At 42.4% G+C, this 13,304-nt stretch overlaps 1 protein-coding gene across 1 annotated transcript in view; it reads left to right on the top strand.

The window, feature by feature from the left end:
- The window catches only part of NFKB1 (nuclear factor kappa B subunit 1), a 123,112-nt gene that overhangs the window by 93,950 nt on the left and 15,858 nt on the right, over window positions 1–13,304 (top strand). Inside the window, exons 12-16 of the mRNA XM_079699748.1 lie at window positions 3,568–3,711; window positions 4,988–5,077; window positions 6,799–6,984; window positions 8,159–8,300; window positions 11,905–12,019. Of these exons, the coding sequence (XP_079555874.1) occupies window positions 3,568–3,711; window positions 4,988–5,077; window positions 6,799–6,984; window positions 8,159–8,300; window positions 11,905–12,019 (677 nt within the window). The remainder of the gene's footprint in view (window positions 1–3,567; window positions 3,712–4,987; window positions 5,078–6,798; window positions 6,985–8,158; window positions 8,301–11,904; window positions 12,020–13,304) is intronic.

The raw sequence follows: 13,304 nt of genomic DNA, 5'->3' as shown, positions 1-13,304 counted from the left end.
AAATGATCACACCAGGCCTGTGTGACTGGCCAGAAAAGTAGCAGGCCATTTAGCATCAGAGTAACTATGTGAAGATGAATCTAAACTATACAACCCAAGGAATCATTGTGCTCATTTCTCAGAAGTCATTGAATATACCTTCCACTGCCCCCAGCCCCTGCAGTCACTCCTGAACTCATTGCCTCATTTTATATTCTTAACTTATTTTTATCAATATGTAAAATTATCTTACCTATTAATTTATGTGTCTGTTGTCTTCTTCCTACCTGTGTTCTTTAGGTCACAGATTTGGCCTTTCATATTTATTGCTACATGAACAATGTACATCACATAGTAGATGCTTGTTAAATATCTGAGAGCTAAGTTGTTGTTTGACCAACCAAGTTGCCATCCTCACCCGCAAGACTAGGAACTTGTTGGGTGCCACCAATTAAGACATGAGACAAAGAAATAGATCATATTCCTCTTGTTGTACAGAATCATGCAGCCCTGAACTCTGCATCCTTTATGGTCACTGACGTTGTGTCTCATAAAAACGTCATGGAGATGGTTGGGTCCAGGAAGACAATCAAAATAATCAGGAGAGGGATGGTTGGCAAGGGAAGAAGAGGGTTGAGGAACGGTTATACAAAAGCAAAGAAAGACCATAATGACTTTTCAGTCTGAAAAGATGGAGATTAGGAAGAAACAGAATCATAATCTTTAAATTATGAAAGGTATGGTCAGGATAAATGCCAGCGTCTTTATTGGCAAACTACAACCCAGAAAGTGAGAATGAGGTACTTTTTTTTTTTTTTTTTGGTACGCGGGCCTCTCACTGTTGTGGCCTCTCCCGTTGCGGAGCACAGGCTCTGGACGCGCAGGCTCAGTGGCCATGGCTCACGAGCCCAGCTGCTCCGCGGCATGTGGGATCTTCCCGGACCGGGGCACGAACCCGTGTCCCCTGCGTCGGCAGGCGGACTCTCAACCACTGCACCACCAGGGAAGCCCGAGAATGAGGTACTTTTAAGGCACATGCACAGCGTAAGGTGGTAGAGGCTAAAAGTTTTATCAACATTTGTGAACTAAGCTGTTATCTTACATCATCAGTTATTAAAGGAAGCAAAGATATGTTGGAGTGTTTCCCCCCAAATGGTGACCTAATATAATGGAATGCTCATTAGACCTTGTATCTGATCTTCACTGAGCCCTGACCTCATACAAGTCCCTCAACATCCTAGCTTCGGTTTCCTCTTCTGTAAAAGGAGAACTTGTAGTGAGTGGCCACTTAGGTCCCTTTTAGAATAGGTTGATGTTTCATAATACATCCCATGGTCCACTGTCAAAAGCAGACCACAAGGGTAAGTAAACCCAGTGTGAAAATCCCCATGTTTAATTCCATGGAAATTCAGACTGCAGGTTCTTCTATTTAAAAAAAAAAAAAAAAAAGCTTGTCTCATGGAATTTTCTGTATCAGTTTCTTGTTATTAACATCTTAATGGCTGTAGGATAGTTAATATTTTTTAAACTGAGTCTTAAAAATTCCCATTTTACAATGAAATATAACCAGTGAATGTCCCTGTTTTATAAGTCAAAAGGAGTACATAGCAAATACCAAATGATCTCTTTGCTAGAAAGCATGTCAGTAGATAACACTTATTTCTGAAGATGAATATGTTGTCTGCCTCGCTCTTGTATTTCATATTTCTGATGAACTAATATCCCATGTGAGATCAACAGTTTATAGGATGAGTAATACTTGTGACTTAGTTATGATACAACTGATGGAGAAACTTTATCAATCTGTCCAAAACCTTTGATAAGGAAATTGCTCAAGTTTCTCCACTTCGAGGTCACCCCTTTCTGGTGGAAGCATGTTTTCTTCAGAGTTGACCCATGCTGGCTTTTTTCTTCCTAGCGAGTCTAGACAGGATCCGTTTTTAAAAGATTATTTTTTAAGGGTACTTTGCTACCCTACTTTCCCCTGGTTATCTTTCAACTGCACTTAGATGATCATGAGGTAATCAGTACACAACAGCATTCTTTCTAGCCCTGAGATGACTGAAACGACGACAGAATTAGAAATAAGTGAAGATCTTTCTGAACATAAACAGTGACCAGAACTGATGTGAAGAATCAGAAATAGGACAGTTGTCAAGTATTGGGCTGCTGATTGAAAAAAAGAATACCATATTGACTGTTGATTTAATTTCAACAAAAACCAAAAACTTCTTTCAGTGCTTTATTTCAGAAGAGAGAAGGGAGAAAAAATATATAGGGTGGGAAAATCAGAGAAGGGAGAAAGAAAGGGAAACAGAAAGAAGAAACAAGAAAGGAACAATAGACCACAAAGGCACCAGCAGAACTCACAGGGGCAGTGGAGCTGGTGAGAAGCCAAAGAAAAACAGAGCAACCACATGAGGAATGAGGAGGGAAAGTCTCCATAGTATCTAGACTCGGCCAATCAAAAATCTCAGAGGGCATCACTGTATTTTAGTCAAGTAGTGGTCTTAGACTTGCAGCCTCGTATCTCGTGAGTTACCAGTGACTACAGATCCATCTTTTATTGTCTTTCTGGGAGGCACACATGTTCATTATTGTGGTGACCACCAAGGAACAGCCTCCAACACCTCATGTCTGCACTGTCTCTGCATCTCACTTGGACTATTTTATCCTATGCACCAGTGACAGATGAATCTTTCTAAAATACCACCATATACATGGCATTCCCCAGTTCAAAAACATTCCATGGCTCTCCCGCCTGTAAATTAAATCCCTTAGGTTCATAATCCAGGTGCTTGGCAATGTGGTCCCAGTCAGCCCCATTTCTCAAGAATTCCTCATACTAAACTTTCACTTCAGCTAAGCTGATACGCTGCTGTTCTCATAAGCATGCAGTGCACATTGGTTCCTTCGTCACTTTCCCCCTACATCCCCTTCCCGGAACATCCTCCCTTTGCCCTCTCCTGATACAGAGTTGATTCTGGGAAGCCTTTTCCTGAATTTTCCAGCCCACAGAGACTCCCTAGAAGTCCTTCCTTGAACTCCTGGAACCCTAGTTGGCACCATGAATTTAACATATATAGCATTAGAGTGCTTTGTCTCTAAGTCTTTCCCCTACAACCTTAAAATTACATTGGAGGGTTCTTGACAGCAAAGACATGATGTCATACTTCTCTTTATCCTCAGCACTTTGGTCATTGTAGACGCATAATAAATGTTAGCTGATTAGTAACTCCTCCTTGCTGCCCAGTTCAGTATTTTCAGTATTCAGTATTTTCAGTCTCTTCATCTTTGATGGGCAGTCTAGTCTTTCACTACCTTGAATGACATGGGGGACTTAAGAAACAATTGCAGAGAGAATTTGGGTGTGTACTATTCTGTGGTCCCTCTGAGGCTGGTTCTTGGTCTTCACGCCCATTGGAATAAATATAATGCTTCTTGACATTTGGCATCTCTTCCTCCTTGCGTGCTTTCTGTTTCCCTTTAAGATGTTTAAAAATACCATCAGAATCAGTATTCTTTCTGTGGCTAGTAGTGGAGCTGAATCAATCTTTTCTCCTCTGGTTTCTCTTCCTTTAAATACAGATAAAGAGGAAGTGCAGAGGAAACGGCAGAAGCTCATGCCCAATTTCTCGGATAGTTTCGGTGGCGGCAGTGGGGCGGGAGCTGGAGGTGGAGGCATGTTCGGCAGCAGCGGCGGAGGCGGCGGTGCTGGAGGTACCGGCCCAGGTACGAACCAAGCCCGTTCTTTCACATCTCAAAGGGCAGATTTTCTTCTCCTAGATTTCCTTGTCTATGGGTTGAGTGTTGTGACATTACTGAACATGATATATGACATTACTTAAAATTTCCCAGCAAACTTTTTTCCAAAGAAATGCATGTTCATCTTATAATATGTAGATAGATGAATACCAAAAACTGTAAGAAGGAAAAAAGCCACGAAGGCCAGTTACCCAAAGGATACCTCTTAACATTTTGGTATATTCCCCCCTCCTTTTTTTTTTTTTTTTTTGGTACAGTTGTCTTGGTATTCTTTGGAAACATTGGAAAGGTTTCATATTATATTTGCGCTATGTTGTAGATACATAAAATCCTGCCATCAAAGATTAACTATTGTTTTTTGGCAGGTACATACATTATAATACATATTTATACATTTCTCCAAGCACAGCTGTGATCCTCATTTTGCATAGTGTTTTATTCCATTTACTCGTATGACCTATTTATTATCATGATTGTGTATAGGGTCATGTATGCTGCTTTTTCCTAACGGTTTAACATAAGCATTTCCCCATGGGAATAGAAATTTTACATAAGCATCATTTTTAAGCATCATTTTAATGACTTGTAATAATTCCTCAAGTGAACAAACCATAGTATAACTTACTTGAAGATTGTTTCCTGTTTCTTATGTAAAACGTTTGCACTGACCTCCTCTATCCACGTTGCTTTTCTTTTATTCCAGATAATTTTTGTAAATTAGATTCTTTGAAGTGAAATGTCAGAGAGTATGACAACTAACACTCACTGCTTCCCAGAGTTTTACCAGCTTGTGCTTCCAGCAGAAACGCATGAGAGTGACCAGTGGGGGCATGTTTCTCTTGAGGAGCCAGTATATGTTTCTGTATTTTGTTTGGTTCAGTTTTTCCCTCCAGGGGTTACTTTACTGTCTTCTGTGTCAGCAAGTCTGAGTCTGGGTGGCAGCCACTCACCGTTAGCCTCTCCCCTCCATGCAGGAGTGGGAGACTTTCTCTAGCATGAGCTCCTCCATGCTGCCCAGAGCCTGGGCTCTGCCTGGGTTGCCAAAAATGTAACCTTGCCAGAGTCAAATTCTGATCGTCCCAGTACCCCCAGTGATGTGCCTTATTACTAAGTCTCAACAGAAGGACCGTGTCGGGCACACCAAAGCCTGTTCTCACCAGAGGGAGGGACACTAACGTTTGCTGAGTTTCTTTTTATTTAAAAAATTATCATGAGGTTTCATTTGTTTTGCTTGCCATTTCAGGGTATGGCTTCCCACACTATGGATTTCCTACATATGGTGGAATTACCTTCCACCCTGGAACCACTAAATCTAATGCTGGGATGAAGCATGGTAAGTAACACTTTTCTTTTTTTTTAGTACTGAGAAAAGAATGAAAAAAATTATTTAAAAATTAATTAAAGCCAAGAAGTTTTTTTAAAAATCATTACTCACCACAACATTATCTTGAAAAAAAATTGATAAATGCCAATAAATTAAGAAGATACTTCTTTTCCAAAAAATTATTATTTCCTGTGGAGAGTATAGATTCTATTCCTGATACTATATTTAAATTTATACATTTACTTTGTACGTGGCATGAACAGGGGGAAGAAAAGAACATTAAATAGGGATAGAGAGAGACTTGACTATTCAAACATAAAAAAGTCACCAAACTTAGCTGTTCTCTCTCTTTTTTCTCAAATACTACACTTTTGAAGACACTTAGAGTTTTATAGGGATGGTCTTTTCTCATCAAATATATCCCCTGGGGGCTTCCCTGGTGGCGCAGTGGTTAAGAATCGCCTGCCAATGCAGGGGACACGGGTTCAAGCCCTGGCCCGGGAAGATCCCACAGGCCGCAGAGCAGCTAAGCCCGTGCACCACAACTACTGAGCCTGCGCTCTAGAGCCCGTGAGCCACAACTACTGAGCCCACATGCCACGACTACTGAAGCCCACGTGCCTAGAGCCCGTGCTCCGCAACAAGAGAAGCCACCACAGTGGGAAGCCCATATGCCGCAATGAGTAGCCCCTGCTCTCCACAACTAGAGAAAGCCCGCGCACAGCAACGAAGACCCAACGCAGCCAAAAATAAATAAATAAAATAAATAAATTTACAGAAAAAATGTATCCCCTAATTAGCAGTTGTCACATCATGTGTTCATACTTCTATTACATGTCCATTTTAGTGTACTCATTGAAGAAATAATACAACAAGGTCTTCTCATGTATTTCAACACCTGTTTTACGTCAGGTGCTTTTACATGTTTTAACTGTAATCTTTGTGATTCCTCTGTAAGGAAAATATTAGTATCTTCACTTTACAGACAGAGCACACCAAGGTTCAGAAATGATCGTTCACTCACTGAAGGTACCTATCTGTTAGTGGCAGAACCAGGATTTGAACCAGGTCTGCCTGTAAAATCTCAGTGTTCTCATAGTAGCTGTCAGGTAGCATAGTAGGACCTGAAAGAGTGTGATCAGAAACAGTGCACTGGACAGCTCCCACACCAAAGAATGCGAATTGAGATCACATCTTCACAACCTGCTTGAGCATGAGGGAAAAAAATAGCTGCTCTGTTTTCAAGAACTTTAAAAATTCCACTTCCTTGCAACTCCTAGAAGAGCTTTATTTCATTTTTCTCCTTTACAGATAAACAGAATGAGGTATACATTTTTAGAAATGTAAAAAAAAATTTTTTTAAGGTCTTAAATAAGTTTTCATCACAAGAAAAAAGAATTTGTAACTATATATGCTGATGGATGTTAACTAGACTTACTGTGGTAATCATTTTGCAGTGTGTACAAGTACTGAGTCATTACACTGTACACCTGAAATTATTACAATGTTATACCTCAATTTAAAAAAAGTTTTTTGAAAGTGACTTTAAAATAGCTCCAAAAGGTGTTACTTATGACCATTTTAAAAGGAATTTTAAATTGTTGTTTTTCTTTTCCCTTTGCAGTAAACCTGCCTCCTACCTTTATCTGACCTTTGCTGAAACAGTGAATTATAACTTAATTAATAGATTTTACTGAGGAAAAAAAGCTGAATTTTTGCTTTTACCTTAGGAACCATAGACACCCCATCTAAAAATGACCCTGAAGGTTATGACAAGAGTGATCACAGAGAGGCCATGAATCTCTCTGGGCAGGCAGCAGCGACCACCGAGCAAGACAAGGAGTCCTGCGAGTGGGGCGCTGAGGCTCATCTGGCGTACTCAGTAGGAGTAAAGGAGGAGCATCGCAGTTCCCAGGGTGAGTGAGCACGTGGAGGACTGCATGGTACTGCCTGGTGAGGGCGTGGGTCCGTTCTAGGTGGGCAGCCTATTTCCAGAAGACAGGTCTATTTTCTGTTGATCTAAAGACGATACATCAGCATCTGGTTCAGCGTGCTCTTCAGAGCCCTGTGCGCCTTTTGAAAAGCGTGCGCTGGGTTATTTTATTCACACTGGGATTTCCATTTTCCCAGTGTTATCTTTGAATATAAAGTACAGAAATTTACATATGCTTCTCCAGTTGTCAGTCATGCAGTTTTAGGGTATCACGAGAGATCATCTGAATCATTTCCACCACAGATAAGAGAGCAGTTTGCATACCTTTGACAGTCTGCCTTCTCTCGACTGTCATACTGAAGTGGAATTTCGCCTGAAAATAAGGACTTTTCCCATTATCCTGATGCCTTCTTTGAAGAATTAGGATTAGGAGGGACAGTGCATATTTGGAACCAGAACCCATTAGAGTATGTGTCATGGGTCTAGGTCATCCTAGATTATGCCTGGAAGACTTTTTCTGTAAGAGAAAGATAGTAAATATGTAGCGTTGTGGGCTACATATGGTTTCTATTGCATATTCTTTTTTTTAACACCCCTTCAAAGATGTACAAACCATGGTTAGCTAGGGGGCCGTATAAAAACAGGCCACACACAGGATTTGACCTTCAAGCCACAGTTTTCCTCCCGTTGACCTTCAGGAAGCAAAGTTTACAAAAACACCAATGGCTCTTGGAGAGTCTGTATCTCTGTGGCAGAGACTGATTTTTGACACTTTTTGCCTAACGAGAGAGTCGTTCAAGACTCCCATGAAGGATTATTTCACCAAGAGATTGTTTACAATTGTGTTAAAACCCAGTTAACCTTCTTTGGAGATTGATTGTTCCCCTTAAGATAACAGAAACTTCTGAATTTCTTTTCCCCGAACAAACTGTAGACAGATATTTTGAGACCAGCCTCTATATTTGTCAGTGAGCCAATGTCCAGCTGTGCTTTTTCTAGTGAACACAACCCAGAAGCACCAAAAGGAGCATTTTCCACTAAGTCGATGTGTCTCAGGGTATCAGAACACTGATGCCGACAGTCTTGGCCTGAAGCATGGCATTCCTGTAGAGCAAGTGTGGGAAACTCAACTGTGATTGTGATCCATTGCCTTGCAGAAAACCTCTTTCTGGAGAAGGCTATGCAGCTTGCCAAGCAGCATGCCAATGCCCTTTTTGACTACGCAGTGACAGGAGATGTGAAGATGCTGCTGGCTGTCCAGCGCCATCTCACTGCAGTGCAGGACGAGAACGGGGACAGGTAAGTCAGGACTTTTGCAAACAAGTGTTGTTTTAAAGGGGCGAAGAGAGAAAAGTATTGTATGCATGCTGGCTAGAAATAGAAGAATTGATCAAAGTTATTGGGTCCTGCAACTGAAACACTCTCTCAAGGAAAATAATGTGTCAGTAAGGTTGAGTGGCACAGTGGCACAATCTCCTTCTCCTGTCCTGTGGCTCTCACCTCTTGGGCTCTAAAATAGCCAGAATACTCATCTAAGAGTACAGCACTCTGGGCGAGAAAACTAAGATGGGTGTGGGGAATGGTACTTTTTTTTTTTTTTAACATCTTTACTGGAGTATAATTGCTTTACAATGGTTAGTTTCTGCTTTATAAAAAATTGAATCAGCTGTACATATACATATATCCCCATATCTCCTCCCTCTTGAGCCTCCCTCCCACCCTCCCTATCCCACCCCTCTAGGTGGTCACAAAGCACCGAGCTGATCTCCCTGTGCTATGTGGCTGCTTCCCACTAGCTGTCTATTTTACATTTGGTAGTGTATATAGGGAATGGTACTTTTTGAAAAGCCCTGCTTGATTTGTTAGAATACGATTTAGAATCACATTTAATAAACAAACACTTGTTTATTGGAATAGTAATATTTGCTGTATTTATTAGAATAATATAAAATTTGGTCTTACCAAATCCCTTAAAGCACTTGTGATCCCCACTGCATATTTGTAATAATAATATTCTCAAGGAAAAGCCCAATAGAGACAGCACAACAGCAGCAACAGAATAATTAGGAGGCCGTTGTCATGCTCTCCCAGTTACTGGTTCCTCTTCTACTGCCTCTGTGAACCGTCACCAGTCTGTGACTGAATCAGACCCTTGTGACAGCTCTAACCCGCACTGTGTGGGAGTCTAACATTCCAAGCACTGTGCTTCCCATTCCTGCTGGTACCGAGCTTGTATTTGCAAAGACACCTGGCTTCTTTCTAAAACGGTTCTCCTAGTCCTTTCATTGAGACTTCTAAAACGATCTCAAAAGCCTGTAAAAATAACGAGTGACCACAGCCCTCAAATCCAAGTCAAGTGCTTTATCCAAAACCTTCTCAAAATAGCGTCAGCAATGAGAAATGCTTCTCTGTGGAAGAGCTCTCGGGCGCTGTGTTTTAAACCTCAGTTTAAACACTGAACCAAATGCTTTAGGAAAGTGCCAACCTCAGGGTTTCAGACAGAGACCTTTGTTCTCATTCCTTGCAGCTTAACCAAGGATGTGGTGTAACCACTGGCCTTGTTAATACAGTATGAGAGGAACCGGTACAGCCTTCTTTGTGTACTGTCATGAACAGCAGAATGTTTGTTACAGGGTTAAATAATCCATTTAGCATTCAATAGCATATAACCACAAGAGAAAGCAGTTAACCAAGACAGGACAGTCGCATTTCAGGTGACATTTTTAGGGACCTGCTGATGAGCCTAAGAAAGACGAGCATAGGTAAGTTAGAAAGGGACTGCTGGTGTTCGAAGGGAGGATTGTGGAAAGGGACACAGGCACATGCATTCAGGTGAGGGCACTGAGGGGAAGGTATAGACGTGTGTAAGGACCTGGATGCATGTGGAAAGGCTGGGGAGGTGGCTTTCCCTGCCCAAGCAGGAGATGAACCCTTAGAGTCCCCGCCCCGGACCCCAAACATACTCACGCAAGCAGGCCCGCGGGGCTTGTCGCAGCTGGAGGCCAGAGGGGTGAGACCTGGGGAGACCAAAGAGGAGTCCTCAGAAGAATATAGACAAGGGATAGCTTTTGGCCTTCACAGCTCAGTCCCTTGTTTTCACTGAGTTTATCATATTCGGCTAATAATCTGAATCCTGTGGCCGTTAGTCATCACAGAAAATACAATGAAGAAAAAAAATAATAAAAGCTTCTGGTACTGGGGAAATTCCCACTAGGGTGTGAAAATCTATGGGGGAGGGGGAGTGTACTTCTGCTACAAAATGCTGAGCTGCACATGGAAATTTTTAGGCAGTTTTTGAAGTACGACCTTTTTCTTGGTATATGTGCATCATGTCTGCGTCAGACTTTGGGCCCTTTCAGCAGTCTTCTTCCAGCCCTACGGTTCAAAAGACAGTACTGAAACCCCGAAATCATTCATTTAAAAATCTCTCTCAAATAATGAAGTCACAGTTTAGTTTTTCAGCCTCTCCTGAGTCAATGTTAATCCCAAGTAATATACACTTGCTATTTCCAAGAAGGTGGCCTGAATACAATGACACCTCATATCTTTGGAGAAAATCCAGCCTGTGCCTCAAATCCTGTCTGTCCCGCCACCCTGGGATTCTCAGGGTGCTCCGCCTCATAATCTGGCCGTACTTTGGAGGATTCGTCCTCCTAGATGTTCATCCGCAACTCTACAGAGCGGTGCCCATGTGCCCCTGAAGCAGGAGGGCTTAAGGGATTAAGAGATGGCTTTGGGGCAAGACAGTCCTGGACTTAATATATGACCTGGATTGAGTTCTGTTATACCCGTAAGTCTCACTTTCATCACCTGGAAAATAAGGATAATGTCACCTACCTCGTAAGACTGTTGCTGTGATTAGTCAGATAATGTATGTCAAGTGCCTGGTGTGGTCTAGTATTAGAAGCTCTAAACAAATAGTAGCCACTTTTTTATCGTTGAGTCGTTTCCAACTAATTTTAATTATAGGCTTTCTTAACAATTAAAAAAATTTGTTCCTAGGAGTGATGATGGGCACCTGCCAACATTTTCAGCCTCATCAGCGTTAGCCCTAAGTTTGTTCAGTCATCCTTATTTTAGTGCCTAAACTGTGTGCCAGGGCTATAAGGCTGACCCAGAGGGAACCAGCCTCTGAGAGGACCACAGGCCAGAGAGGGAGGAAGATGCATAGAAAACTGCAGTCGCTCAACCAAGCAGTAAACTTGAGGGGAGACAGCCTGCTCTGCCTAGGAAGTTGAGGAAGTCTTCTCCAAGGATGTAAGGTTTGCACTGGCGTATGAAGGATAAAGAGGGGCCGTTGAGGCAGAGAAAAGGAGCAGAACCATTCCAGGCAGAGGGACCAATTCGGTGGAGAAATACAGTTACATCCTTCCTGCAGAAGTTTGCGTTTAGAGTCTTCTCCCAGTAGTTAAGAGCCTGACTGCATTCTCCCCTCTTGGCATCTAGGAAGATCTTAAAAAGCCACCACGCTGTACTTGGGAGGAGGTGGCAGAGTAGGTGAGATAACTGCACTCTGCTGAGCAGATCTGAGTGCAGCCATGTTACACACGTCACTGTGTGTCGGGGTACGTCAGAGAAAAGGGAGAGGAGAAAGCGCATGGCACACAGGCAGAGCTGGGATTTGAACATAGGTTCCTCTGTCTCGAAGCCCGGGTTCCTTTACACCTCAAGGGTCCAAACTGAATGCCCCCAGAGAGCAGGCAGGTACTGGAAATGAGTAGGCAGTAAAGCATCCCCACCTTGGATACAAGATGTTTCATAGATTCGAGACATTTGGGGGCCAGAGAAAACTAGGTATGAGAGCCAGATACAATCTGGGAGTCTAATCCTACCTTGGGAATCTTTTTTTTTTTTTTTCCCATTAACAGTTTAGTTGATTATTGCCACTATATTTTTGTTCCAGTGTCTTACACTTAGCAATCATCCACCTTCATGCTCAGCTTGTGAGAGACCTGCTAGAAGTCACATCTGGCTTGATTTCTGATGAAATTATCAACATGAGAAATGATCTCTACCAGGTAAGCAGAATAGAATAAATATGTCCCATCCGTCAAGAAAAAATGCAGTGGAAAAAAAGTTAAGTTTGAAAAGCTAGTGATTTACAAGAATTTTGAAGTCTGCTGAACATGTTGACAACATCTAGATTAAATGCGTATCCAATGAGGGGTGCTGAATCGGAATACAGAAAGGTAAAAAGGTTGCTTGAGAAGGAAAACGTGTCTTTCAGAAACAGAAAGGTCAAGGTGAAGAAGACAGGGAACACCAAAGAGATCTGCCCAAATGAGGTTTACATAGAAATGAGGTGGGCTCAGAAACAGCTTCAGGACCTCTGTTACAGAGGTCTTCAGATATTTCAGATAGGGGAGTTGACTGGAGACTCAGTGAGGCTGCCTATTGGGCACATGCAGATTTCAGGTGAGGAAAGGAGATGAAAACTGTTGGCCAGAACCAAAGCCTGGATGCTGGGTGCAGGGAGCCGGCAGACCTGGGCCACCCTCTCCGGCTGAGGGACCGCACAAGCAGGACGTGAGCAGGTTTCCGCTCTCCAGAGCTGCTCCCTCCTCCCTCCTCCCTCCTCCCTCCCGGGCGCTCTCTCTTCCTGCTGCCTTTCCCCGGCCCCATCAGTCTTCTCTACAGCCTCCTGGTCTTGCCCCCTTCTCGGCTTTCCTGTTTTCTCCTTCCCTTCACACGAACCAAAGTGACCTCCCAGTCTTCCTTGGCCTCTGTGGTATGCTCAGATGCCTGATTCAAGCATATCCCTTACTCTAAAAGTACAGACAACCATCATGCACAATTATTTACACAGTAAAGGTGCCTGTTCCAGTTCTCAATTTTTAAAGCAGGTGATGTGAATCATTTTTATTTCCTCAAAGCAGAAGTCCTGAAATGTTTACATGTATCTCTCAATAGATTTTTATCTGTGGATAGGTGTTTCCTGATAAGGGAAAGTAATGGATGTAAGGCGTTAGGCTTCTTCTTTGGCTGTCATGCTTAAGATCAAAGGGAAAATGAAGTTGGGGATTCTTCGCTGACTCATGAAATAACTAGGATGAGGTCTAATTTTAGATATATATTTAAAGGATAGCTTCTTCAAATTTTCATACCATTTTGGGTGTTGCTGGTACTTGGAAAGTCATTTGGCCCTTAGAGCTTGATTCTCACAGGCTTTTGGACTGATTGTTGCTTTTCACCATCCCAAGTGTACAAATAAAACTACAAATGGGATGTTGTCACTTCTCAGTCCTCCTTTCAAAGGCAGCTTAACTTCACTGCCTGGAGGTCAGATTGAAGGAATTGCTTGTT

The sequence above is a fragment of the Hyperoodon ampullatus genome (genome assembly GCF_949752795.1).
Source record: "Hyperoodon ampullatus genome assembly, chromosome: 1".
Taxonomy (NCBI): Eukaryota; Metazoa; Chordata; class Mammalia; order Artiodactyla; family Ziphiidae; genus Hyperoodon; species Hyperoodon ampullatus.
Note: the sequence above shows the minus strand (reverse complement) of the source record. Positions and strands in the feature narration are given on the sequence as shown.